Source organism: Natator depressus, chromosome 8 (assembly GCF_965152275.1).
Source record: "Natator depressus isolate rNatDep1 chromosome 8, rNatDep2.hap1, whole genome shotgun sequence".
Taxonomy (NCBI): domain Eukaryota; kingdom Metazoa; phylum Chordata; order Testudines; family Cheloniidae; genus Natator; species Natator depressus.
The window spans coordinates 65,798,760-65,825,209 of record NC_134241.1 but is presented as its reverse complement, the minus strand read 5'-3'; the positions used below and the strand labels follow the sequence as shown (position 1 = coordinate 65,825,209).

The following is a 26,450-nucleotide window of genomic DNA, read 5'->3' as shown; positions in this document are numbered from 1 at the left end:
GTGCGAAATTAGGGAAAGACACTTGATAATGGAACCAAAAAGAGTGAAAGGTCGAAAGTATGTATGTTTAGGGTAAACGGAATTAAACCAGTCACTGATATCTTGAGACTGAACCGTAAAGTCCAAAGACAAACGGAGCCCTTGGGGAGTTGCAAGTTGTATGACTGCAACAAATTGAGCTGTGCAAGGATATAGTAATAATTACCATGGGTGGCCAGAATGCGCCTTTAGCTCTCCGAAAGCACTTGCTACAGTACTCCACATGAACATAGCACAGCAACTCTCTCCCATGAGAGCCCTCTACATCAGGGGTCTCAAAGTCCCATCCCACGGGCCATCTGCGGCCTGAGAACCTCCCCACTGTGGCCCGCCGCCCCCCACAGCTCCGACTGGCTGGGAGAGAGGGACAGAGATTCCATCACGAGTCGCCAGGTGGAGTCAGCCATGGAGGCAGCATCACTAGTTGCTGGGCAGAGTCAGCCATGGAGGCAGCATCACTTTTCTCCACAATGAATATAAACAAGTCAAAATACCAAACAACTATCTGATGCACACCTTGCTGCAATCCTGAAGGTTTCAACTGCTCAGTCACTGAGGCCAAACATCAACAAACTGTCAGAAATTCTTCAGCAAAAAAACTTCAAAAACAGACTCCAAGGAGAGACTGCTGAATGGAATTAATGTGCAAACTGGATACAATTAACTTAGGCTTGAATAGAGACTGGGAGTGAATGGGTCATTACACAAAGTAAAACTATTTCCCCATGTTTATTCCCGCCCCTCCCACCCCGTTCCTCAGACGTTCTTGTCAACTGCTGGAAATGGCCTACCTTGGTTATCACTACAAAAGGTCCCCCCCACCCCGCTCTCCTGCTGGTAATAGCTCACCTTACCTGATCACTCTCCTTACAGTGTGTATGGTAACACCCATTGTTTCATGTTCTCTATGTATATAAATTTCCCCACTGTATTTTCCACTGAATGCATCCGATGAAGTGAGCTGTAGCTCACAAAAGCTTATGCTCAAATAAATTTGTTAGTCTCTAAGGTGCCACAAGTACTCCTTTTCTTTTTGCAAATACAGACTAACACAGGGCAACACACAGACCCCTTTGCCCCCCCTCCTCCAGGTCCTGGCCACTTCCCAGAGTGGCACGGGGGCAGGGCAGGCAGGCAGGGAGCCTGCCCTGCCCCCGGTGCGTGCCGGACCGGAGCCACTCTAGGTAAATGCTGGGGGGTAGGGGGTTGCGCTGGGAGCTGGCGGGCCGCAGAAAATAACCCCGCAGGTCACGTGTTTGAGACCCCTGTTATAGACATATGTTGGGCCAAATTAATTCCTTGGCAGCTGTTGGCATAACCAGGCTATGGAGCCCCCAAAGGATGGAATATTAGCCTAGCGGGAGGGCACAGCAGCATAAGGTTGCCACAGCACGCACTCTATAGACGCACCGATTAAGTGCTTTTATGGGATCCCCATCCAGAACTTCAACCCTCCCTCCCATAGCAAACCTTCCAAAACAGGAAAGTGACAACACTATCATCTGCCACCTCCCCAGGGCAATTGTCTCACTGGTGCAGATATCCTGCAAGCTTATGCATTGGTGAGTCAAACCCATCACACACGTATGTAACTGAACTCTTCTTTGTAACATACCTTTGGTTACAATTAATTTAAAATATTCAGGTTGAATAAAATAAAATAAAATGAAAATCTTATAATAATCCCCAGAAGACAAAATAGCATCCAAGAAAACCAAAGATAATTTAGCTGCATTCCAACAAGAAGAAATCAGATTTTACTATATTTATTTTCTGCCTGCAAATCTGCATTTGAGAAGATAGATCTGAAAATATCAACCTTATTCTTCAAATAAAAATCTTGCTTTAACATTATGTAAGCGGGGGAATAGTCCCACTATTGTGGGAACTTTCCTGGCTTCTGCACTACCCCGGTGAAGTGGACTAACGAAAGGATCTGAGTCCTCGCTCCCACTTCCTTTACCCAGTGGCCTCCCTGCCCTTGAGGACTCCCCTTCCACGCTCCTGTCTGGCAGAGTCCTCGTAACCCCAACAAGGCTGCGCCCGGGATTCCTGGGGGGGCTCAACCCCCAACCCTGCTGTGGTCACCTAGGATAGGGGCTAGGGTGTGACCACTCCAGGGTACTCTCTCTGCACTGGGCACTTCTGTGACCCACTGACCATTACATACAAGTTAAAGCAAATGCAAGTTATTTAATCAACAATTAATTTTAAAAAGAATAAGGAAAAATGGGAAAGGTTAAAGGAAACACATCATCCCGCTCTGCGGCAGGGAACATCACAAACAGTGTCTCTGGAATGTCAGGGCAGTTCACAGTCTGTTCCTTGTAAGTCCCAGGCCTTCTTCTCAGGCCCTGGCTGTGCTGTAGGGATGCTGTGGGTTGGACACTTGCTCTGGTGGTGGCCACATGCTCTCAGGCTCTGAGAGGTAGGACTCTTCTTCCCAGTGTCACCCCCGCCCTGTCAGGGTTACGATCCAAGCCTGGCCTGCAGAGCCTCTTGGCTGAGGCGTCTCCCTGTGCTGGGCCCACTGCCCAGGGTCCCCCTCACTCTCTCCAGCTGCTCACCACACCCAGCTCCGGACTGCTCCAGCCCCAGCTCCACCACTCTGTCTCAGCACGGCTGCTGCTGCTCTGCCTCCAGCTCCCTGGGCTGCTTCTTTGGCCCCTCTGCCTCTGGTTGCTACAGCTCTGCTCCCAGGACAGGTCTGCTCTGCAGGCTGCTTCTGTGACTCTGCTCCCAGCAATGACCTGCTTCCTGGGCTGCTTTTCTGGACCCTCTGGCTCTGGTTGCTGCCCTTGGGAAGAAAGCTGCAAGTCTGCTCTCTCTGGGCTGTGCCTCTAGCTTTGGGGCTGCAGCTCTGCTCCCAGGACAGGGTCTGCTCTCTCTGTATCTGGCACAGCTCTGCTCCCCAGCTCAGCTTGGGCCCCTGCTGTCTCCTTAACTCGGCCCCACTCTGTCTGACCCAAGCAATTCCAGCTCACACAGAGGACGGGACCTCCCTGGCCTCCTGACTCCCTGATTAGCCTGCCCGCCCTGTCATTCAGGCTGACCTGGCGCATTGGCCTCTCCCCATTGTTCCTGGGAACTATCAGTCTCAGAGTCCTTATTTCCCATAGACCCTTCCCCTTTTAGTACTGGGAGCTAGCCAACCAAAAGACCCCCACTGACTGTTAGTAAGTGAGCAACAGTCCCCTTACATTTTCTTGGGTGCAACTATGAGCTCTCGATCAAAAATACAAAAGAATTTCTCAGAAGCTACACAAACTGGGATGTCTAACCTAACTGCATCTTCACTAGTATTGATTAAGCTTTTTCTGTTTGTAAAGAAGGATCAAATTTCAACTAAAAAAATAGCTGCCAGTAAATCCTTAACACCAGAAGCTGTATTGCCTGAATGCCAGCTCAACACCCCAAATTCTCAAGTGTGTACTGCAACTGATTCTCCACATTATTCACTCTCACGGTGCAAAATTACTGTACGTTGTGCATCCAATGAAGTGAGCTGCAGCTCACGAAAGCTTATGCTCAAGTAAATTGGTTAGTCTCTAAGGTGCCACAAGTACTCCTTTTCTTTTTGCGAATACAGACTAACATGGCTGTTACTCTGAAACCTGTACGTTGTCTCTCATCATTATTGAACAAAGCTGTCTAGTACTTTCATATTCCTTACTTAAATCTAAAGCATTTAGGGCCTGATTCTGATCTCATGTAAAATTATGAATCAAGACTAACTTCTTTGAAACCAATGTAGTTACAATGGAATAAACTCATTTTAAATTAGATCAGAATCAGATTCATAGGATCCTCTCCTGCCGTCAATTATATGGATGCAACTCCCATTCATTTCAACAGAATTTGCCACAAATCTGTGTAACTGACAGCAGAATTCAGTATAGGGTTGTCACCTTTCTAATTGCTGGTAACAGGACCCCTGAGGCCGCCCCTGCCAATCCTCTTTCCCCAAGGGCCTGCCCCATTGCTCGCAAACCAATAAGTAGCAGAATTAAAAATCTGTTCTCCTGGTTTTACCTAGTGCTAGAAAATAAACCTCCCCTAATTGCTTAGTAAACATTATCTATAATGAATATGTTTGTCCATAAGCTTTGGGCCTGTTCTGAAATTCTGAACAAACTACCAACACAAGAAACGGAATAGTGGATTTTTCTGAAGCAAATATTGGAAGTAAACTTTCTACATCCTTGTTTCACTGTGACCTACATTATACTTTTACTCCTCTCTCCCATATGAGCACTGTCAACCAATATTCCCTAAACTCATTTATACAGTTTGGTGAAAGCTGGATAACATCGTGCACAGAATGTCTTTGCTAACATCAGTTTGCTACTGTAGGTAGCACACATCATTCACTCATACAACGCTGCTAATGTACTTTTGCTCAAGTCAGTTATATATTAGAAACACTTTAAACCTTTTAAGGTTTTAAATAACCCATGAAGTAGACTTTTGGAGGATTCATTATATATGCAAGAGGATTAGCTCTCAACTGTTTTCCTAAACAATTCTGTCAAATGTCACTTAAGTAGATGTACAGTAGAAAATGTTTTCTGCTACGCATATTCAACTTAAGGTATACCCATGTCCATGAATAAAACCTTATTTAACCCTATTTTTTAAAATGTGTAATGCATAGCACCTTTGTAGGAGCAGGATTTTATATTTGTACTATAAGAATTAATGTGTGATTTGATCATCCTGCCAGCCACCCTTTTTGAATAGCACAAAGGAATGACCCTCTGGGACATTGGTAGAAACACATTTGACAGACTGCCAGTGTTTGTACTGATGTTAAGGCAGGGACAGACCAGAACAATCCTTATGACTGATTATGGTCACCCTTTTGTTTTAGGATAAGATTTCATTACAGTATTTGCTATGAGGTCTTGCTTCTTGTATGCATTGCAAACTAAGTTGTGTAAGGTTCTTTTGTAATTCCTTTAGTAACCATATAATCCTTTCCAAAATGTTATCCTGTCTGAAGGTCTCTGTAAAAGACTGTTTGTGCGAATGAGGAATGTATGCATCAGGAAAAGATAAGGTGTGAAGGCCACTGTTAAAGTCAGATGGTCAAGGAAGGAGGAGTGAAGAAACTTAAGGATACCAGAGAAACATCAACGCACATCCATAAGTGAGGAACGGCAGACTGACAACCCTGAGGTGGAGGCTGGCACCTCTAAAGACAAGACAATTGATTAAATTGAAACCAGGACAGGAGGACCCTCTTGGAGGTGTTTTGGCATGTTAACATCAAAAGGTAACACCAACTAAGGAGTAACAGGTCACAAACTGACACAGCAAAATCCACAGACTTCAACAGAGGAAAAAAAGACTATAATAACAGGGTGCTTTGCCATGGGACTTTGGGTTCATCTTGCCACAACTCCAGGAGCATCGGATTGCGACCAACATAGCCTGGCTCCCCTATGCGACCAATCTGGCTGGCCACTAGATTGATCCAGACTCTGGACTGGTAACTATAAACATCGACTGGCAGGACTGTGTGCATGGTGTGTGCGAGAGAGAGAGAGACTGAAAAGCATATGCTAACTGCTGTATTCTCAGTAAATGCGGTGTGTTGCCTTTTTCCCTGAAAAAGATCCCATGTGCTTCTAGAAACACTTTCTAGAAATGTAAAAATATTGTGCTCCAAGAAATAAATTCAGCTCTAAGTGCATCGCATACTACACATTTCAAGGAAACTGTGTGTTTGTGTCCTGAGACTTGTCTAAGTTTTCTCATCATATTTTTGCAGTTTGTTTCCAAAAATAAAATACTAATGTGGCATGATAGAATTATCATTCTTGGAAAGACTGAATATTACATTAACCTAAAGTTTGAATCCTCTCCAACTGTGCTGAAATTTAAACAAGTTCACTACCCAGCTGTTGTCATTCTATGCAAAAAATTTATGCTGCTTACTAGTAACTGAGCCCACGCTGTCCCACAGCTGTGGCAGTAGGCCAAGTACTCCACCATCTATGCAGTCTCCCTCGTACAACCAATGATATTGTTGCATGCAAATTAGCTGCAGAGTAAGGGTGGTGATTGGTTATCTCTGATGACAATCTAGGACTCTTGGCATGGCATAGATAAATGCCTTACTATAGCTGTGCACTGCACAGGTGTAATTCATAAAGGCAAATGTCTGAGAACTTATTAAGATAGCAACAGAGCTTTGGCCTTTTCTTTTTTTTTTTTTGGGGGGGGGGGGGTTATCCAGCCCCAGTGCAAGAAGAATCATCCACAAGAATCTTCTGTTCTTCCTTCCTGCTGCCAGTGTAGCAAGGAAAAAGCTATGGCCAGATCAAAGGTCCAACGGCGCCAACACCCCCTACAACGTACAAATACCCAACTCTGGTTTTGGCCCCTTGGTGCCATTAGCAAATGGTGTTAGAGCAGTGAGGTGGGAAGGAGGAGAGAATTGCTGTAACTCAAAGCAGCGAGTCCTGGTCCTGCATGCTCTGTAAGTTTAGCAGCCTTTGCACCCCCTCTCTCAATACGCACTTTGTACTTCTCAGGCATAGCTAGGAATCTGGCCCTGGATGTCCGTTAGAGATTCAACACACACAACCCCTTTCAATTAAGATGCGAAAGTTCACAACATGCAAGATTTAGCCCCCAGGACGTCCTCAGAGAATCAGAGAAGACAAGACTTGAAATTTCTAAGTTTAAAAAGTCATCCTGGCCCCCTTAATACATTAAAAAGAGCAAAAAGAGCACAAGCCAACTTATTTTTAAAACGCTTTGCAGATCACCCATGTCAGATTAATTAAATTCTACACTTTAACAGCGGCAGAAAAAAGCATTTTGGTAGGAAATACTTAGACTCAGTTCTCCTAAATAATGGTCTCTAGGTTGCCTAGCTCTAGATATTGCCTGGCTTTTAGCTTTTACTTTTTGCAAAAAGAAAATCTTAATCTTTGATTTATGTCTAGGCAGTGTTAGTTAAAATGAGAAATGTTTTTGTATGTTTTATTCCCCTTTTTAAGAGACAGCCACTTCATGGAGTGACGTCTGTCAGAGCATATGTTACTCATGAAGTAGATTACTCATAGAGGAAAGGCATTCCACATCAGATGAGACACAGCTAAGCAAGAGCTAACAACTCCCTATACAGTACTTCAGTAAGTAAGTGTTGCATTCAAGACTGCCTGGTCATGTGCAATTGCATACTGTATTAGGATTAAACTCAGTCGTAAACTGGAGCCGGTTCGCTAGAACCAATTGTTAAATTTAGAAGCCCTTTTAGAACCGGTTGTTCTGCAAGAGACAACCGGTTCTAAAAGGGCTTCTAAATTTAACTGGCCAAAAGTGGCAGCTTAGGCACCGACTCCATGGGTGCTCCAGGGCAGGGGAAAATCTGGTGGGTGCAGAGCACCCACCGGCAACTCCCCGCCCCACCCCCTGGCCCCAGCTCACCTCCGCTCCGCCTCCACCTCCTCCCCTGAACACGCCGCTTGGCCCTGCTTCTCCGCCCCCCGAGGGTTCCTGCGAATCAGCTGTTCGCACAGGAAGCTGGGGCAGGCTGAGAAACAGGCCGCGGCTTCCCGCTCAGGCCCAGGGAGGCGGAGGTGAGCTGGGGCAGGGGGGCACGAGGAGGGCCGCCCACGCAGCAGCAGGTAACCCGGGGGGGGGGGGGGGGCGCCGCGCTGGGGAACCGTTCCTCGCCCCAGTTCACCTCCGCTACCCTCGGCCTGAGCAGGAAGCTGCCACCTGCTTCTCAGCCGTCCCAGGCTTCGCACCGAACAGCTGATTTGCAGGAAGCTGGGGGAGGGGGCAGAGAAGCAGAGCAGGGCAGCGCGTTCAGCGGAGGAGGCGGAGCGGAGGTGAGGCGATCTGGGGCCGGGCGTGGGGAGCTGCCGGTGGGTGCTCTGGACCCACCAAATTTTCCCCCGTCGGTGCTCCAGCCCCGGAGGTGAGGTGAGGTGAGGTGATCTGGGGCCAGGCGCGGGGTGGGGAGCTGCTGGTGGGTGCTCTGCACCCACCAAATTTTCCACATGGGTGCTCCAGCCCCGGAGCACCTAGGGAGTCGGCACCTAAAGCACTACTTTTGATGTGATCAGTGGGGGAGCAGCCACTCCCCCCCTCCCAGCTACGCTCCCCTGCCCCTAGGAGTGAGAGGGACCTGCCGGATGCTTCCTGGGAGCTGCCCCAGGTAAGCACCTCTGGGACAGCCCCACCTCGCCCCCCGGCAAGTACCTCTGGCTCTTAGGGGTGGGCACCCACTATGGTGGCCCACGAGACCCTCCTGCCCGGTTCTGGGGGCAGTCAGGGGAGGGGAGTGGATGGGACAGAGGTCCTGGAGGGGTGGGCATCAAGGAACGCGGGGGGGTTGGATGGGGCAGGAGTCCCAGAGGGCGGGGGTGGGCAACGACCCCCTCGTGGGGTAAGGACAGAACCAGTTGTTAAGGTTTTGGCAGCTCGTCACTGATTAAACTACTCTGCCTGGCACACCCAACACATTGTAGCAAAACTGGTGCCCATTCTAAAGAGGGCACCAAATTTAATACTCTATTGGCTTTTACTCTTGGAATGAGTATCATAATACCTTACACCTAATGTCACTAAGGCTTGTTTAGAGAAGTTTTTTTTTCAAAATTGGCTTATTAATTCACCATTTCTCTATCACAAATTAAGCTTCAGCATTTACATAAAACTGCGCTCTTAATTCCCAACTTCTGTGGGAGCAAGTCACAATTTCTCTCTGCCTCAGTTTTCCCATTTGTTCCTCTGTGAAATGCGGATAATACACTTGCTTATGTATAGGAACGTTATGGAGCCCTAAAGCATGGTAATCTTCCTCACTGTACAATGTATGCTCTGCTTGGGTCACAAGCAACTGGGGGGGGGGGCGGGGGGGGCGCCACTAGTTTTAGTGGCTATACCTCATCATGGATGATGAGATCTTGCAGCAAAGTGACATTCTAGCATCTTTGTGCTATAGGACATGACACAGAACAAGCATATCAGAAGGGAGACAGTACCCCCTACGGCCAGTCACACACAAAGAGCATGGAGCTATATAGAGGGGCAACACTGCTCCCACAACCACAATCCAATATGGAGAGGAGTGGAGATGGAACTGACCAGGCTGTTCTGTTTCCCTGGATCGGGAAGAGTAAAAAGGTGTCCCTTTCTCCACTGAAATAGGGGCAAACTGAAGGCAACAAGCTTCACCTACTTCCACTCTCTGGAACTATATAGCTTCCACCCTCTCAACTATATAGCTTTCTGGTCTGATATCAAGGCACAGGTTGCTACGAGGTCACTAGCTCAGCAACTTTTGCTTTATGGGCTAATGTCACAGGTATTTGTGAGGTTACTAGATCAACTATGGTGATGAGAGGTCCCCCCTTACTGAGCTAGTCCCATGATACCCTATTAGTAGGGCCCTACCAAATTCACAGTCCATTTTGGTCATAGGATTTTAAAAATAGTAAATTTCATGATTTCAGCTGTTTAAATCTGAAACTCCATGGTGTTGTGATTGTAGGGGTCCTGACCCAAAAAGGAGTTGAGGGGTGGTTGCAAAGTTATTGTGGTCCTGCTACCCTTACTTCTGTGCTGCTGCTGGCAGAGGGCACTGCCTTCAGAGCTGAGCAGCTGAAGAGCTGCGGCTGCTGGCCAGGAGCCCCATTCTGCAGGCAGAGCCTCTACCAGCAGCAGTGCAGAAGCAAAGGTGGCATGGTTTGGTATTGCCATCCTTCTGCACTGCTGCCTGCAGAGCTGGGCCCTCAGTCAGCAGCCTCCGGGCACCAGGTTCTGAAGGCAGCAGCGCAGAAGGGTGGCATGGTATGATACTGCCACCCTTACTTCCATGCTGCTGCTGGCGGGGCACCACCTTCAGAGCTGGGCATCCGGCTAACAGCCACCACTCTCCAGCACCCCAACTTTGAAGGTAGCACAGAAGTAAAGGTGGCAATCCTGCAACCCTAAATTTTGCCACCCCCATACAACCTCCTTTTGGGTCAGGACTCCTAATTTGAGAAATACTGGTATCCCCCGTGAAATCTGGTCTTTTGTGTGCTTTTACCCTATACTATACAGATTTCACGCGGTCCGTGATGCGTTTTTTCATGGCCTTGAATTTGGTAGGGCCCTACTTATTAGGTTCTAGTGAAACCAGAAGTTTCTGCCAGTTTCATTGCAACCTCAGAACATATGGGAGGAAAGAGAAGGAGCTAGGGAGCCAGGGCAGCAGATGCAAGGAGATTCAAAGGCAGAGGAAAGGGGGAACTGGTTAGTTTGTTTTTACATCAACTGTTACTGTAACCAAAATACTGGGTGGGGAAAAAAGTTTGTTATCAGTCCCTGCTTCTGCCTGCTCAGCTCCACCGCCATGAAATTGTCATCGTTTTTCATCTTGGAAATCTCATCATCCTAGGCTCAGCATCCCTAACTTGCTGGGTTGATGTGAAAAAACAGGTCTCTGAACAGTTACTAGTTCAACAAAAATCCAAAACCTGTAATATGAATTAGTATGAAACAAAAGTTTACATACATATTTGTGTTCCCCCATTACATAAAAATGAGGCTTCCCATTCCTCATAACAAGTCGCTAAAACAAAGAAAAAGATTTACTCGCATGTCACATATTGTAAACAAACATTTCTTGACTATCCTTTACATGTGATATTAATTTGGTATTTTCCCTTTGAAGTAGCTACTCAACCTTAAATTGTTAAAAACGAAATAATTTTGAAAATCCAGCATGCTTGTCAACCACAAATACCTTTTATTTATCTCTTTTCTGTTTCATGTTTGTTTACAATCAGTTTCACTTTCAATATCTTAGTGCTGCAGTGCTTAGGTTTCAATACTACAGGAAAAACAAAATTTACTTTTTATTTTTTTAAATATTTCAATAGGTTTTATAAAGTTTGTTTTAACAACATTTTATGACAGACTTTAACAAGTATCCCCTTTAACCATTTTAAATCTATTCAAGACAAAAACAAAGACCTATTTTTCAATATTTCCCTCACCCCAAACAGAATTCCATAATGCTACCCTATCCCGTAGGATACCTGAGTCATAGCTGAGTAACATTTTGGTAAGATCACTATAGCAACGGAGACACATGGGCAGGAAACGAGAGCTTGGAAGCTCAATTTTTCCATTAATCCAGGCTCCACAGACAGCAGGTCATGTTTACTGAGAAGAACCTAACTGAACAAAAGTCCACATTATGGAAGTCCTAAAGGGCTCCGATACTGACAAGAACATTTCACTGCCTGGATAAGAACTCTTCATTAGACCTCAAACACCTGTAGATTGCCTAATGATTTTGTGATGTGGCAAGACAAATCAGCACATCTCACTGATAAACTATCAAAATAAAATTCTGAGCCATAACTACATTTGAGAAGCCTAAATATTTAGGCATTTGACCAAAAAAAGATGAACTGTAAAAAACTGATTTCTGAAGCAAACCACCAAGCCACTTTTCTAGATCCACTTCTAAAATAACTGGGATCTTGTTTTTAGTGGAGATACAGAATATATATTTTGAATGACTCCATTATCTTTGTAAATTCACTCTCTCCAAACTATTTCCCCACATTTCAGCACTTTCACCATAATAAAAAGTAATACTTGAACATTTTAAATTAATGGCTCCCAAAAGTGCTGCATTTCAGTATCTGAGACTCAATAAAAGTCATTGGGGGCAGGGGTTATATCTACAATACAACATCATTAAGATGCCATAACTTTGGCTTTTAAAAAAAAATATTACACAAATCTCAAACTCTCATAACTTTCATTAGGATTTCATATATAGAGTCTCCTCTTTTACTCTTACACGAAGATAGCCACCAACCAGCATCTTGACTGACAGCCCCATGAAACAAGTTCATACTACAGTCAAATACTCTATGTTTGCATCTTCCTTCTACAAATACATAATACAAAGAATATCCTTTAGTATTTTGAACTCCAGTGACAACTTTTATTCACAGATGAAATTTTTAACCCAGTAAGAAACACAATACCTCTGCTATACACATTGGGAGGGAAAAGGGCAGAAAATGTAAAGATTGAGGGAAGGACGACGCTCCCACTTAAGTCGATCTAACTTATGTAGCTCCGAGGTGTGAAAAAGACACGCCCCTGAGCAACACAAATTACAGCAACCAGCTCTCCCACCAACATAGCTTCTGCCTCTCACAGAGGTGGAGTAATTATGTGATGGGAGCGTGCTCTCCTGTCAGCACACAACATCTTCACCAGACTCTACAGTGGTGCAGCTGCACAAATGTAGTGCTTCTTGTGTAAACCTGCCCTAAAATACATGAGAAGCCTTTAAAATCATAGAATCATACAATTGCAGGACTGGAAGGGATCTCAAGAGGTCATGTAGTCCAGTCCCTCTCTCTCACAGCAGGACTACATATTATCTAAACCATCCCTGACAGGTGTTTGTCTAACCTGCTCTTAAAAATCTCCAGTGATGGAGATTCCACAACCTCCCTAAGCAATTTATTCCAGTGTTTAACCACCTTGACAGTTAGGAAGTTTTTCCTAATGTTCAACCTAAAAAGCCCTTGCTGCAATTTAAGCCCATTGCTTCTTGTCTACCCTCAGAGGTTAAGGAGAACAATTTTTCTCCCTCCTCCTTGTAACAACCTTTTATGTACTTGAAAACTGTTATGTCCCCTCTCAGTCTTCTCTTTTCCAGACTAAACAAACCCAATGTTTTCAATCTTCAATCATGGGTCATGTTTTCTAGATCTTTCACCATTTTTGTTCTTCTCTGGACTTTCTCCAATTTGTCCACATCTTTCCTGAAATGTTGGTTTTATTCTAAGCTGTCTGGGGACAATGGCAGGCGTGTCTTTACCCACAGCTGCAAATGTGTATTGCACTGGAGTGGCGAAAGACTAGATGCAGGTTCATGCAGTTTTCTCCACTCCCTTTGCTCTTCTCTTCTGCCTCACAACTCCAGTCCTGGGCACTCCACATAGCTGTGTTTCCTTAACTTCAGAGGTCAATGCCCTATGTGCATCGTTCTCCTTCCACTTCTTAACAACCTAAACCTGTGAGGTGCTGGGCATCGCCTAAGAAATGCCTTCAGTGAACTTCTATTACCTTCAATGGGAATTTAGGACACTCAGCACCTAGTGGGATCAGTCTCCAAAGGAGCAAAATTCTAAACAGTAGAATTATGTCTTCAGCAACGTCAGATAGGCATTGTCTACTCCTAAAAGTTTTGCAGTTTTAACTACGCCAGCATAGTAAAAGTGGCAAAAAAAACCCAAAAAACCTAATGTGGATGCCGTTATACTAGTATAGCTATTCCCATACAGGAAAGGCAGGGGTGAAAGTAAGGCGCTACGGGTCGGCATCGGCCCGTACAGCTGACTTTGCCGTGGCAGCACTTTAAAGGACCCTACTTAAAGCGCTGCCACTGCAGCACTTTAACGTCATTGCCATGGCAATGACGTTAATGTAGTTGCCCCTTTTACATGCCCCCACTCCCCCCGCCCCCGGCTGCCAACAGGAGGGAGGGCAAAAGGAGCCGCTTCCCTGGGCCCGGTGATTTAAAAAGGCCCGGGGCTCCAGCCGCCGCTGCTGCTACTGAGGCCCTGCCCCTTCCAGGCGGGAGGCAGAGCCAACCCCATAATGGTAAGAGTTCAATTTTATTTTCACCCCTGAGGAAGGGGAATAAGTTATACCCATATAAGGTACCTTTATTTCTTGTATAGCGGCACCCACACTAGGGCTTCTACAGGTATAACCAGTGATGAGCTGCCAAAATCTTAACAACGGGTTCCCTCCTCACCCCACGAGGGGGTCGTTGCTCACCCCTGCCCCCCAGAACCCCTGCCCCATCCAACCCCCCCCCCGGACCCCTGCCCCATCCACCCCCCCTCCCCTGACTGCCCCCAGAACTGGGCAGGAGGGTCTCGTGGGCCACTGTAGTGGGTGCCCACCCCTAAGAGCCAGAGGCACCTGCCGGGGAGCGAGGGGAGTCCCAGAGGTGCTTACCTGGGGCAGCTCCCAGGAAGCATCCGGCAGGTCCCTCTCGCTCCTAGGGGCAGGGGAGGGGAGCGTAGCTGGGGGGGGGGGGAGCAGGGGGAGCGGCCACTCTCCCACTGATCACATCAAAGGTGGCGCCTTAGGCTCCGGGGCTGGAGCACCCACGGGGAAAATTTGGTGGGTGCAGAGCACCCACCAGCAGCTCCCCACCCCGCACCTGGCCCCAGATCACCTCACCTCCACTCCGCCTCCTCCGCTGAACGCGCTGCCCCGCTCTGCTTCTCCGCCCCTCCCCCGGCTTTCCGCGAATCAGCTGTTAGGTCGGAAGCCTGGGAGGGCTGAGAAGCAGGTGGCGGCTTCCCACTCAAGCCGAGGGTGGCGGAGGTGAGCTGGGGCGGGGAGCGGTTCCCCTGCGCCCCCCCCCCCAGGTTACCTGCTGCGGCGCAGGCAGCCCTCCTCGCACCCCCCTGCCCCAGCTCACCTCCGCCTCCCTGGGCCTGAGCAGGAAGCTGCGGCCTGCTTCTCAGCCTGCCCCAGCTTCCAGCGCGAACAGCTGATTCGCGGGAAGCCAGGGGAGGGGGCGGAGAAGCAGGGCCAAGCGGCGTGTTCAGGGGAGGAGGCGGAGCGGAGGTGAGCTGGGGAGCTGCCAGTGGGCGCTGTGCACCCACCGAATTTTCCCCCTACGGTGCCACTTTTGGCCGGTTAAATTCAGAAGCCCTTTTAGAACTGGTTGTCCCTTGTGGAACAACCAGTTCTAAAAGGGCTTCTAAATTTAACAACCGGTTCTAGCAAACCGGTGCGAACCGGCTCCAGCTCACCACTGGGTATAACTGTATCAATAACTATTTCAGTGAGGGGGATGATTTTTTTCATACTGATACAAAATCAGTGTGTAGACCAGGACTTACCAACTAGCATAATTAGGTATTATTAACTGTATTATCTGAACATTCACAAGGCATTACTAACAGGGAAGTGTATTTTCATTGTGTTTAAGTTTACACAGAAGGACCACATCCCACCAAGCTTCTTTTACAGTTCTGTCAAACTTCTGTGCTCCACCCCATTCTCTCTGATGCACTGCCACATTCCCCACCCTACTCTCTCTCTCACACACACAATTTATACATAAACCATTAAATAAAAATATAGAGCTACATATAAGACTGTCATCATAGCAAATCCTAAAGGGATGTAACTTCCTTGCAGATCGAGCACTACTCAGCTTGATCTCTGGCAAGGTACTTACGGTGGTCTGGCTGTATATTCTGGCTGTATATTTAGTTCGTGTTCATCATTGGCACTCTTGTCATGCTAACAAAGCTTTTGGTGCCCACGTGATCGTCAGCTGTGTAGCAGCATTCCTGGGTACACACACACTTCAAAATTCATTTGTCTTCCATTCTAATACGTCCGTACCAACAAAGCTGCCTAAACTGAACAAGTGTTCAGGGAGGTGGTTGCTGGGTTCGGTTTAGAATGTCCTCATTTTTGTTCTTTTCCTGCCGCTTGACCAAGATGATGAGAATTGAGAACATCAGTCCTGTGTTCTTCAGATTTCCTCAGCCCCCTCGTTTCACTTCCATTCAGTACAGTGGTATAACCATGGTTCTATAGATCTGGAGCTTTGTAGCAAGCCTGATGTCACAGTGTCCTCACACAGGCCACTGAAGGGCCTGAAACATGACAGTAGCTGCTTCTACACAAGTGTCCACATCTTTCAAGCACCCTTCAGCACAGTTTGTGATGCTGTCCAAATATTTGACATGTGCCTCCTGAGACCAAGACAGTGGTGGACCTGTCACATCACATCATTGTACTGTTGAACTGCACTTGATTTCTATGTATTGAGATTTAGTTCTTGTCTGTGAACTTCATTGTTTTTAGAACCATCAAGCTGCCATGTAGATTTTGGCATGTGAATACTCATATCTGTCTGGTTTCAGAGTAGCAGCCGTGTTAGTCTGTATCCGCAAAAAGAAAAGGAGTACTTGTGGCACCTTAGAGACTAACAGATTTATTTGAGCATGTAGCTCACGAAAGCTTATGCTCAAATAAATTTGTTAGTCTCTAAGGTGCCACAAGTACTCCTTTTCTTTTCACATCTGTCTGCTCTTCCTGGAATCTTTTGAACACATAGTTGGTGGAATTCCAGCACACTTGGAACGTGATACTTCAGCTGGTTCATGATGTTCCGCTGAATCAGTGTCAGGATTTCCTTAACAGTGACAGAGTAGCTAAAATGACCATCTAGTACAAGACTCTTGCTTACACATTCAGTATTTTCAGAGCACTTTGCTGTGTACTTTGTGCAAGTGAGCCTTTTGAGTGGGATGGAGGATGTAGCCGTGCTGGAAGCTGCACTATATGCTTTTTAATAAAACCTAGCTCTTATATAGTATTTTGAATGATCAAATACTTGTTTACACCACTTTTGCTTAGTGAATCTAATGCCCTTTTGCTCTCTGATGTCATTCACAAATCTTGTATAATAGCATGTTATCAAATAAGTTCAAACGTATTAACTTTACAGATATGATTTAAACAAGGTAAGAAAACTGAGCTAAGCTTGAAGCAAGGAGTACATCTGTGATCAGCACTCTATTCCTTATACTTCCTAAGACCAGAGTAAAGATAGCTCCAGTCAATAGGAGTCCTGTTGACTTCAGCAGGCCTTTAGATGCCCATTTCCATCACAGAGCTATTCTTTATCAAATGAGTCCTATAGCAGGTTGAAATCACCTTTGAGAAGCTATAACAGCTGCAATTGCCGAGACACAAGACACACCAAAGACCGGGAATGCTAGAGGACTACGTAATTCTGGCAGAATTGAAGGCACAAGTATCAAAATTATTTGTTGATTCTGGCACACAGGTATAGAGAGGAAGAACCCAACAGTCCTGGGTTGGTGAAAAGTGAGATGGAATTTTTAATGAAAACACTGCCTGGCATCAGCGTGTGTGGGGGTGGAGGTTTTCATGCTACAACAGCAAACTAAACACAGCACTGAAATCTACTAGAAGAATAGGCAGTTGTGACTAGAAGTGGATGAATCTCGTGGAGTTTGAGGCTTGGCAACTGTCTAAACTTATTTTTTTTCTGATTTTGTTGAACTAGTTCAAGAACCTTCTTTTTTTCCTGCAATTTAAAACCCTCCCCCCCCCCCCCCCAAGGCAGACTCAGTTTAACAAAACGATAAAGGGAAATCAGTGCTATGTATTCGGAATAGAAGAACGCTTTCCTACTCCCCTCACCTTGATCCCAGTATTAAAGCCTGGGTCTTTGTTTTTCACTCTGTTCACTCTCTGCTTCATCCTCACTTAACTTTTTCCTTAGGAACTTTAATCTCCATTCCCATCACCACTCACACACTCTCTCTCTCGCGCTCTCTCTTTTTCACACACACACACAGTCGTTGCAAAGCAGAACATAAATTCAATAACATTACGGTTCAAGTCTAATTTCCAATCCCATTATGTCATAGTGGGTTCAAACTGGAAAAACCAGTTCACTTGCTCCTACCTGTGTTAGTTTTACTGTTATACCTAACAGTTTGTAACAACTGTTCACCATAGTTAAAAAGCACCAAATAGTTTTTAAAAGTACTGTAGTTACAGCCTGGCATACTAAAGGATTGGATGCAGTCTGCCCCTGATAGCACTTCTGCTACTGGAGTTTATAGCTACACGGGGAAGAAAACATGGAGGAAGTATCCAGCTACAGCTAGCACCTACCATCTGTGACTGCCACTGTCTAAACAAAGGAAAAGATTTGAAACATACAAGAGGGAAAAGATCAAAACTATAAAACCATTTTTTCCATGGGAGGACAAAAAGGCAATACTAGACATACAAGTCATATCCCATCGCTTATTTTAAAAAATAAGATCTTAATAAAATAACTGCACAACTCTGGAATATTTCAAATGATAATCGCCAGGTCTCCTTTTTGTTTCTCCTCTTCTTATCCCTTTCTTTTCTTTAAAATCAGTTATTCATTTGCATCTGACATGTTCTTCCTAATTTGTTTGTTTGCTTAAATGGGTAACATGGAAACCTATAGTATAAAACTGACTACATATTTTCTATTACAATAAGTTTAAAAATTCAACAATTATAAAAATATAATTGCAGTACAAGCTACAAAAATTCAACACATCTGTGATTGTATGTGGTTTCAGAGGTGGTTCCTTAAATAAAAGGAGCTCATGAAAATCAAGACACGTGGGCTTGTGGAGTTGCCCTCACTTACACGTCTGAATTTGGCCCCTTAAAAGCGTTAAGCATTGGTCAGCATTGCACTACAGTTTCTTCAATCTACTTTAAGATTTTAGTGCATTAGAATACCCTGGAAGTTGTGGAAATATATACACATCCACCTAATCCTCATTTGGCCAGCAGTCTGGAAAATGCCTGTGGTCCAAAAGGTCCTCTTTAAACTAGAAATCTTCTTGAAACTAGAGTGATCACACCACACTACCAGCCTTCTCTCTGTGCACAAAACTCCTATTAACTATGTACATGTGCAGGGAGAAGGATTCAGAAAATGGTTCTTATAATGAAGAGAACATAATGGCATTTTTTTAGTTAATGACTAACAGGAAAATCCAGTGGTGCTCATCTTGTCGCCCTTTGCACGTGCCTAACTCCTGCTGAATTCACAAAGGGTTTTGTGGGAGTAAAGACTGTAGGGTTGGGAATGTATACAAACATTTTTTTTCCATATAGAGAAATAATTAAAGAAAATTTGTTTGACCACAGAAAAATCAAAATAATCAGAGGAAACCTTCCTTCTCATCACCACTGCTTCTAGTAAATGGAGACATTTCCAGACCAATACATCTTATTTTGTAGTCTTGTTAGCTCAACTCTCACACTATGTTATACTCTCCTACACATTTTACAACCCTGAGACTACACTATACGTGATATTTTTCCAGTGCTCCACTCCTTTTTAATGGTTTCAAATTCACTATCTGCTCTAGAAAGTTGACTATGTCCCCAAGCATTTAAAGAGCCTAGTTAAACACAAGTCAATTTATCTACCACTAGAGAGAGCACACAGCAACCTCCAGTCACGTGTGACAAGCTTTCATTCCTGCGTGCAGTGAAAACAGATGAACTGCAAACAGAGTAATGGTGAAGCTGAAAAGATGCCTGACACACACAGCCACTGCAAGTATTGCGCTGTCTTCGCTGTTCGGTTTAGCAGCACCACTTTTGCTCAAACAGCTGTTATTATTCACGGGAGGCAAGTCTCATTAAATAACCCCTTGTGCCTTTGTCAGTAGTCTCACCAAGACTATGGAAGCATGTTTGCATGCATGCACAGCAGGAATTGCTGACTTTTCAGACATTGTTAGGCCCCTGACACTGAGCAGCACAGACAATGAAATTGTCAAATATTGTAAAGACAGGAATTGTCCCTTCCTTCCTATATGTTGTACAGCACCTAGCACATGTTGTTCACTACAAATGTATACATAAAAGAAATAATGTACTATTAAGGCTAATTTTGTGTCGGGAGAAGAAAAGTGCAATAGTTAAAATCTTTCATGAAAGAGATAGTATCTCTGCAAATACCAGCTTACATTATTCTACTTCAGTTTACACAAGATAAAAGTTTATTTTGGAATACAACTTTACAAAGCACAAACCCAAAAAGCCACGTGTCAAATAGCCATCGATACATTGTGGGCTACATTTCTGAGACAGGCCTCAATCCAGCATGTTATTTCACAGGTACAATTTTGCACCAGTAACTAACTGAATCTGCAAAAATTTTCCTTCAAGACTAGTGGCTGTCTTAAAAATCAGGCCCTTTATGGTCATATTAGAGTAACTATGTAAACCAGGATCTCTCTCAACAACTAACTAGAAACCAATAGTAAGTAATGCTACTCTATCATAAAGCACTTTTTAGCCTATTTAAACAAGTAGCAAAGGCTTGACACAAACGTCTAGATAAGGACCCTAACATTATAGCAAGCAACTGGATACCTGGTAGAGCAGTAGCTGTTAAGTAGACTTTTTGTTTTAATTCCTCTGCTGTTCACAGAACCAAGAAAAAAATCTTTGGCATTTTTGAATAGGCAATATAACAAGTTTGAAAAGAAAAAGACTAGAAGTACAATGCTATATCTTAACTATGCCTAGCATGGCAAAAAAAACGTACAGTAGCATAAAAGGACAGTTGGAATTTCTTGGTTTGCCAGTCTCTTTATATTGCACAAATGATCAAACAAAAGTATTTAGATATGCTCAGTGAGTCACTTCAATCACCAGTACCAGAGAGCAACACCATAGGCTTGATTCTTATTTACACTAAGGCAGCATAAAGGGGCCTTACTGTAAATAAGAATCAGGCCTCATGTCTATTATAAAGTACAATCTATAAAAAGTAACGGAAATATTGTATTTTCAGATGTTAAAAAGGGGAAATTATGTCTGTGATATTTGTTCTGATTTGGAATATTTTTAATATGGCATGGTCTTTAGATAATTATAGGCTCTTCTGTTAAACTAGGGGAGTGATCCACTGACTCAGAAGTAGAAATCTGTGCTGAATACATGCTGGCAACTGCAGAGAGCAGATAAGTATGTAGGAGGTTACAAACAATACACTAGAGAAAGCCAGCTTTTGCACACAGAAAAACTAATCACAGGTTTACATACATAGCTCTTTATAATTCAGAGTAGCCCACAGTAACTAATCATCATTGTGTCTCAGTCTCACAGCAGTAAAAATGGTACTTTGGAGCTTGGCACTTATTATACAAACAAGGAGGGTGAGGGGGTTAAATCTTAAAACTGTTTGAAAGAAAAAGATTCCAAAGTTGTCAAGCAGTTCCAGTCTAGAAGGGCCCATGGCTTGTGGCACCCCACCACTATTTTATCAACACTTGGAGCACTTCCCTCCATTCTGCTCAATCAGCCTAACTCCTTCATAACCCCATATCCCTCACATCCTTCTTACCCATTACCTTCCCTCATCTATCCTCTTCCTTCTCAAGTCAAGCTTTCCTTTTCACAGTTCCAACCCTTTTTCCCCCCCTCTCTCATGCCCCTTCTTTTACTTCATTGACCCTCTATTCTCTGTCTCCCATTCACCCTCCCTTTCTCTCTTCCCCACCCTCCTCCTATACTCAATACATATCCCTTTGGTCATATCTACTTTGCCTGTGCACAGAAGTCCTTCCATCCCCAAATAGCAAGGTAAATGTGCTATTATCTAGAAAGCAAGCAAAAAGAAGACTTCTTGTAAGGTTTGCTTTAGGGTGAAAAATGTAGAGAAAACATAAGAAATCCAGAGGTACATGAAAAGCCAACACAGTGGAACTATGTTAGGTAGATTACTATTTGCCGTGATCATTTGGCTACATGAATCAAACCATACTTGCCAAAAGCCAGGTCCCATATATGGTGATAAATTGCTCCTCGTTTATACTGAACAATGAGCATTCGGTTGTAAGGACCAGACCGAAAAGTGTTTACTTGGTTTTTAAAAGGCAGAACACAAATTGCACCTTTGTGAGTGGCACAGGTAGAGAACGTAATAGCTTGTGGGAGTGCTAATTATAACCAAACTGACCTGTCTTGGCATTAAATTGCCTATTAGAACATTGGCAATGACCTGCATTTAGCGTTCATACAGATGTGATCATCAAAAGAGGGATTTGCTCAAACAATTTCACCATACACAATCTTAATGTCTGTATTTCTTATTAAAATGAACCTGCTCTTCATGGACACAGTTGGCAATTACATCCTTTCCCCAGACTTCAGAGATTGCCTGTCTTGTCATGCAATTGGGATATCCATTATGACACACTAACTGTACGTAAGAGATTTGTTCCCACAGACCGTAGTCATAGACACCAGGATATTTGCCTGCCACAGCATGTTCCTGCTGTCTGATAGTCTGGTTTGAAAATATTGGAGAAAAGAGATAGAGTGTCTGTATTAAACCTACATCCATTTCTGCCAGCCTAGACAATGAAAAAAATTATAGGTGCAAAGATGGTGATGCTGCGGGTTAGGGACATCCCACTTCCACTGTCACTTCATCTGACTACTGTTACCACCTGTTGTTCATACAAAACCCTCACTTTTCTCTCCTTCCCCATGCTTAGCCACTCTTATCATCCTTTCCTTCTTCCCATTACTCCTCTAAGTGCCAAGCCTTACAATTTGAAGGCCCACAGGCAACACAGCTGCTTCAAGCAACTACAAGGCGGGGGGGCGCACAGAATTCAAGTCTTGAGTTGCCTACCACTCCTCTCCCTTCGCCATAAGAGGATGGGGATGAAGGGCTGAGAGTTACTGTTTCCCCCCTCCTAAGTCCCACTGCTGGAGAGGAAAATAGGGTTACTCCAAGGGCTTGAGAGCGTGCATGGTATAGGAGGCTCCCCGCAAAAGATATGGCGCGCCAAGTGACTGCTTGATTTACTTGACTTTACAGTCAGCCCAGCCTCCTCTTCTCATCACCCACCACTGCTACTCCCTGCTCCTCCAGCCGTGCACATTTTTCCTTATGACACCGATCCACTGTATGGTCCTTCTCAGCCCCATAACATTGTTCCTTTTGTGCCTGTAACTTGCTCCCAACAGAACAGCCCTTGTGAGCAAGCCAAGCCAAGGGAGGAATCAAGAGGTAAATCCATCAGTAGAACATTAGGTGTTTGACCTCTTTGGCCTCTCCTACACTTTTCCCCTGAAGTCTTCCTCCAGTGCTAGCACTAGGGCATCACCAGTAGCACTAATGATGGGAAGTGCTAGTGTACATTGGCCACTGCAATTCTAGCCACTGGGTTGTCTGCCCTGAGTAGATCTAAAGGACACAATGGTTAAAACACAAAGGCAGGTGGCCTCTGTCAGCTATAACTTAAAGAAAAGAAAAATGCAACACAAGTGTGAAAAGAACAAAACTAGACCAAACCTCTCTTTTGCATCAAGGTAGTTGCTATATAAAACCAATGGCAAGCATTACCCAATAACCACTTTATCCAGCCAGAAAAGAAGATATGAGTAAACAGGAAATTTTAAATTACCTTTCCAAAATCTCGCACATCAAACAAATCAAATGCTTCAAAAAGTTCACTTTTCTTCATCCCAAATATCTCACAACATGCTGAAAGGAATGTTCTTGTATTCTTCAAGCAGAGAAACTAGAGAAAAAAAACACAAATAATATTGTTAGTGTACAGGCGTGTAATTACCAAATGCTTTGTGGTATATTTTGGAAGCTCATGATTATTTTTGCCATTATATATGTTTAGCAAAACCCACTGCAATATTACCATTTCTAAGGGTTAGCTAGCACCTCTATTAAACCATAATTTTCAGATGGTTTGTAATTCAGCCATTAAAATTCTCTTTAGACTGGAATAGTGTTATCCAAGGCCTAAAGAGAGGAATTTTGTTCAGCATAATTTGTTTAAGCTAATTTTATGTTGGCAAACAGAAAAGCTAAGAAGTTACCAGGTTTAAGTTAACTTTAAAATGGTTTCAGTTTTAAAAATTAAAATTCGTAAGCTATTAGTGTATAAGAGTGGACCAAACTCTTTAGGTGCTGAAAGAAAAATTACCACAGCACTGAACTTAGAAAAAGCAATCAATTTGAGATATACCAAGTATTTTCATTAAAAAGAATTAATTGGAAGTCTAGCTGCAGAGATTTACTGTAAATACATGCACTGTGTTTACAGATTTGAGACACCACAAACAATATTGTCAAAATGGACCATAATTACACACTGGGGGATTATACAATTATGATTTTATAGTAATTTTTGCACAATTAAGAACTAGTTCCCAATTTATCAAGTGGCAAATTAGCTTGATAGAACAATCCTGACTTTTCGGATGGAATCGGAGATTCGATTTGCCTGAACACAGCTATGGCTACCAATGATTTGCACTTCTGAATCATACTCTGTTGAGGAATTGCACTAATGCCTGGGACTGGAGAAAGCTTTATCAAGTGAGCATTCTGCTTCCGACTCCACTACTCCCTATATACATCCTGGACTGTCTCCTCTTCAGGCCCAACTCCACATAGCCTCAACTCAGCTTCAGACTAGACTTCCAGGTGTGGGAGAGGACACTTCCTTTTAGCAACCCCAATAACCACTTCTCATTAATAACCCCCACTAATACACACACATGCACAAAACAGAAAATGAAAAGGCAATTGGGGGATTTTGTAGTCCAATGAACTATTATTGTCCACAGTTTAGCAACAAAACACAGCTGTCACCCCAGGAGTTCTGTTTTCAGGATGACAGGCCTCCTCTTTTAAATTATTCCTTGGATATTAATTTGGGAATAATTTTCCCCTTCCACACTCCCTCTGTAGAATACTCAGGGCATATGCACATTTAGCACAAATAGCAATTGATTTAGCCATAGGCTAGGACTCCTAACTGGAGAAGGGAGAGCAGTCACAAGCAATTAAAAAAAACCCTACACTAGTGAGGGAGAAATAACCACTTGTAGGAAAAGCCTCAGTAGCTGCATAGCCCCACTTCTGTGTACAGCAGCACTGGAAGTTGTTTTCTTCTAGATAAGGGACTGTAATTTGTTTTCACCATAGCCCAGACATGTTATCTTTTGAAACAGTAGTGAAAGTGACAACCATTGTCAATTTTGAAGCAACTTGAGAAAGACATCTAAAAATAAAATAGTGCAAGATGTACCGGTTCTTTTTATGAGACGATAAAACTCTACAAAGTCTATTTTTATTAAATCTTACAATCCAATACATAACAGTACAAAAAAAATTGAATGTTTATAGGCAACAGTATTATTTCAATGAACACAGCAATCTGCTTGAAATTTTCTTTCAAATGTTCTTAGTCACACAGCAAACCAGGATTAAAACCCAATTCTCTCAATGCCTGATCCATGAGAGTAAGGATTACAGGACTGAGCCCATGTTTTAAATAACTTTTGTTTATATATAACTAAAATGATACACTTATTTCTTCATAAAGAGAAATTGTGGCACTCATGCCAACATTCTCATATGCAGAAAAACAGCCAAATGGTTTATCGGCATGCATGCATTTCAGCATTTACTTGTGTAAATAAGGGAAGAAATAGTGAGGTGGAGACATAGTTTATTGGTTTACTTTTATTCGTTTTACTGTGTGTCTACAGACTTGCCAGAGTTGGGCGAAATGACACTACCAGAGAAGCAAAAACATCCACCATCTGGGGTGTGGCACTAAACATGCTCAGTAGTTCTTTTGAAGCTATACAGGAAACTTTCCTTGTGGGTAGACCACCTGGCATGACATACCATAGTCACCATCTGAAGGCTAAGCCAACTGTAGCTCAGTGAGAGTTTGGAGACAGCCTAACAGAACTCAGCAGCTGAACCAAAGAGGGATAAGATGCGTCCACTACAAGGTCTAGGTCTCCAATCTGTGGTAATCTATTTGGATCTAGATGGTGTACTCACTATCTCACTGGGAGCCAGCAAAAGAGACAGGAAATTACCATTAGTTGCGAGAGTTTGAAAATGTTGGTGCTGAAGAGATGCAAAGGATTTAGGACAAGGGAGGAACTGCCTACCTGCTCTACCTGAAAGAAGCTCAAGAGACATACACACACACAGTTTGAATTGCACACATTGCAAAGAAGACCAAGAACTCACCATGAATTAGAGGGAAGCGTATGTATATGTGTGGGTACAAGGTATATAGTCCCTCAACATTTTGTAATAACAACAAGTGTGGAAGTTTGGGTAAGAAATACCAAAGGGCTATCACATAACAATGGTTTATGAGAAACATTTATAGCCTGGGGAGGGGAGCGGACAAAAACAGATTCTAACAAGTCTGTACTCATGTTGTAAAAGCACTCATTCAACATTAGCAACCTTAGGTATTAGAAGATATCTGGGATAGTCATGGAATGTCAGATAAAGACAATAGCTGACAAATTTCAATATAGTGCACCATAAACCAAACCACAGCAGTCAAACCATAAATTAAAGGTTTCCAGTAGTTCTGTGTCAGATGTACAATTTATAGAATAAGGAACAGAATAAGAAGTTTTGAATCAGACACAAATGTGTGTCAGACTTACAGAAGAAGACAAGACATTTCATTGGATCTGCATTACAAACTTCTTCCCTAGTTTCAGGAACCTTATTTATGGTTTTCAAGCCAATACTGAAAAGAGGAGTGGAATACATGCCACTTTATCCTGCTCACTGAGGAGGCCAAGCTCATTTACTCCTGCCCCCACCGTACCACTACAGTGTGTCTGGAGGAAAGTGGTGTGGTGGAGTCTGTAACTTCCAAAAATTGAGTCACAAAATAACCCACAGAAATTAATCGGGGGCGGGGAAGGGCTTGCTACTTTTTAAAAGTTACAGCCACCAGGTTTGTTCTACAGAGTTT

The 26,450-nt window shown here is 43.9% G+C and overlaps 1 protein-coding gene across 1 annotated transcript in view; it reads right to left on the bottom strand.

Moving 5' to 3' along the window:
* The window catches only part of VAV3 (vav guanine nucleotide exchange factor 3), a 248,808-nt gene that overhangs the window by 172,862 nt on the left and 49,496 nt on the right, over nt 1-26,450 (bottom strand). The window contains exon 2 of the mRNA XM_074961222.1: nt 23,091-23,207. Coding sequence (XP_074817323.1) covers nt 23,091-23,207 — 117 coding nt within the window. The remainder of the gene's footprint in view (nt 1-23,090; nt 23,208-26,450) is intronic.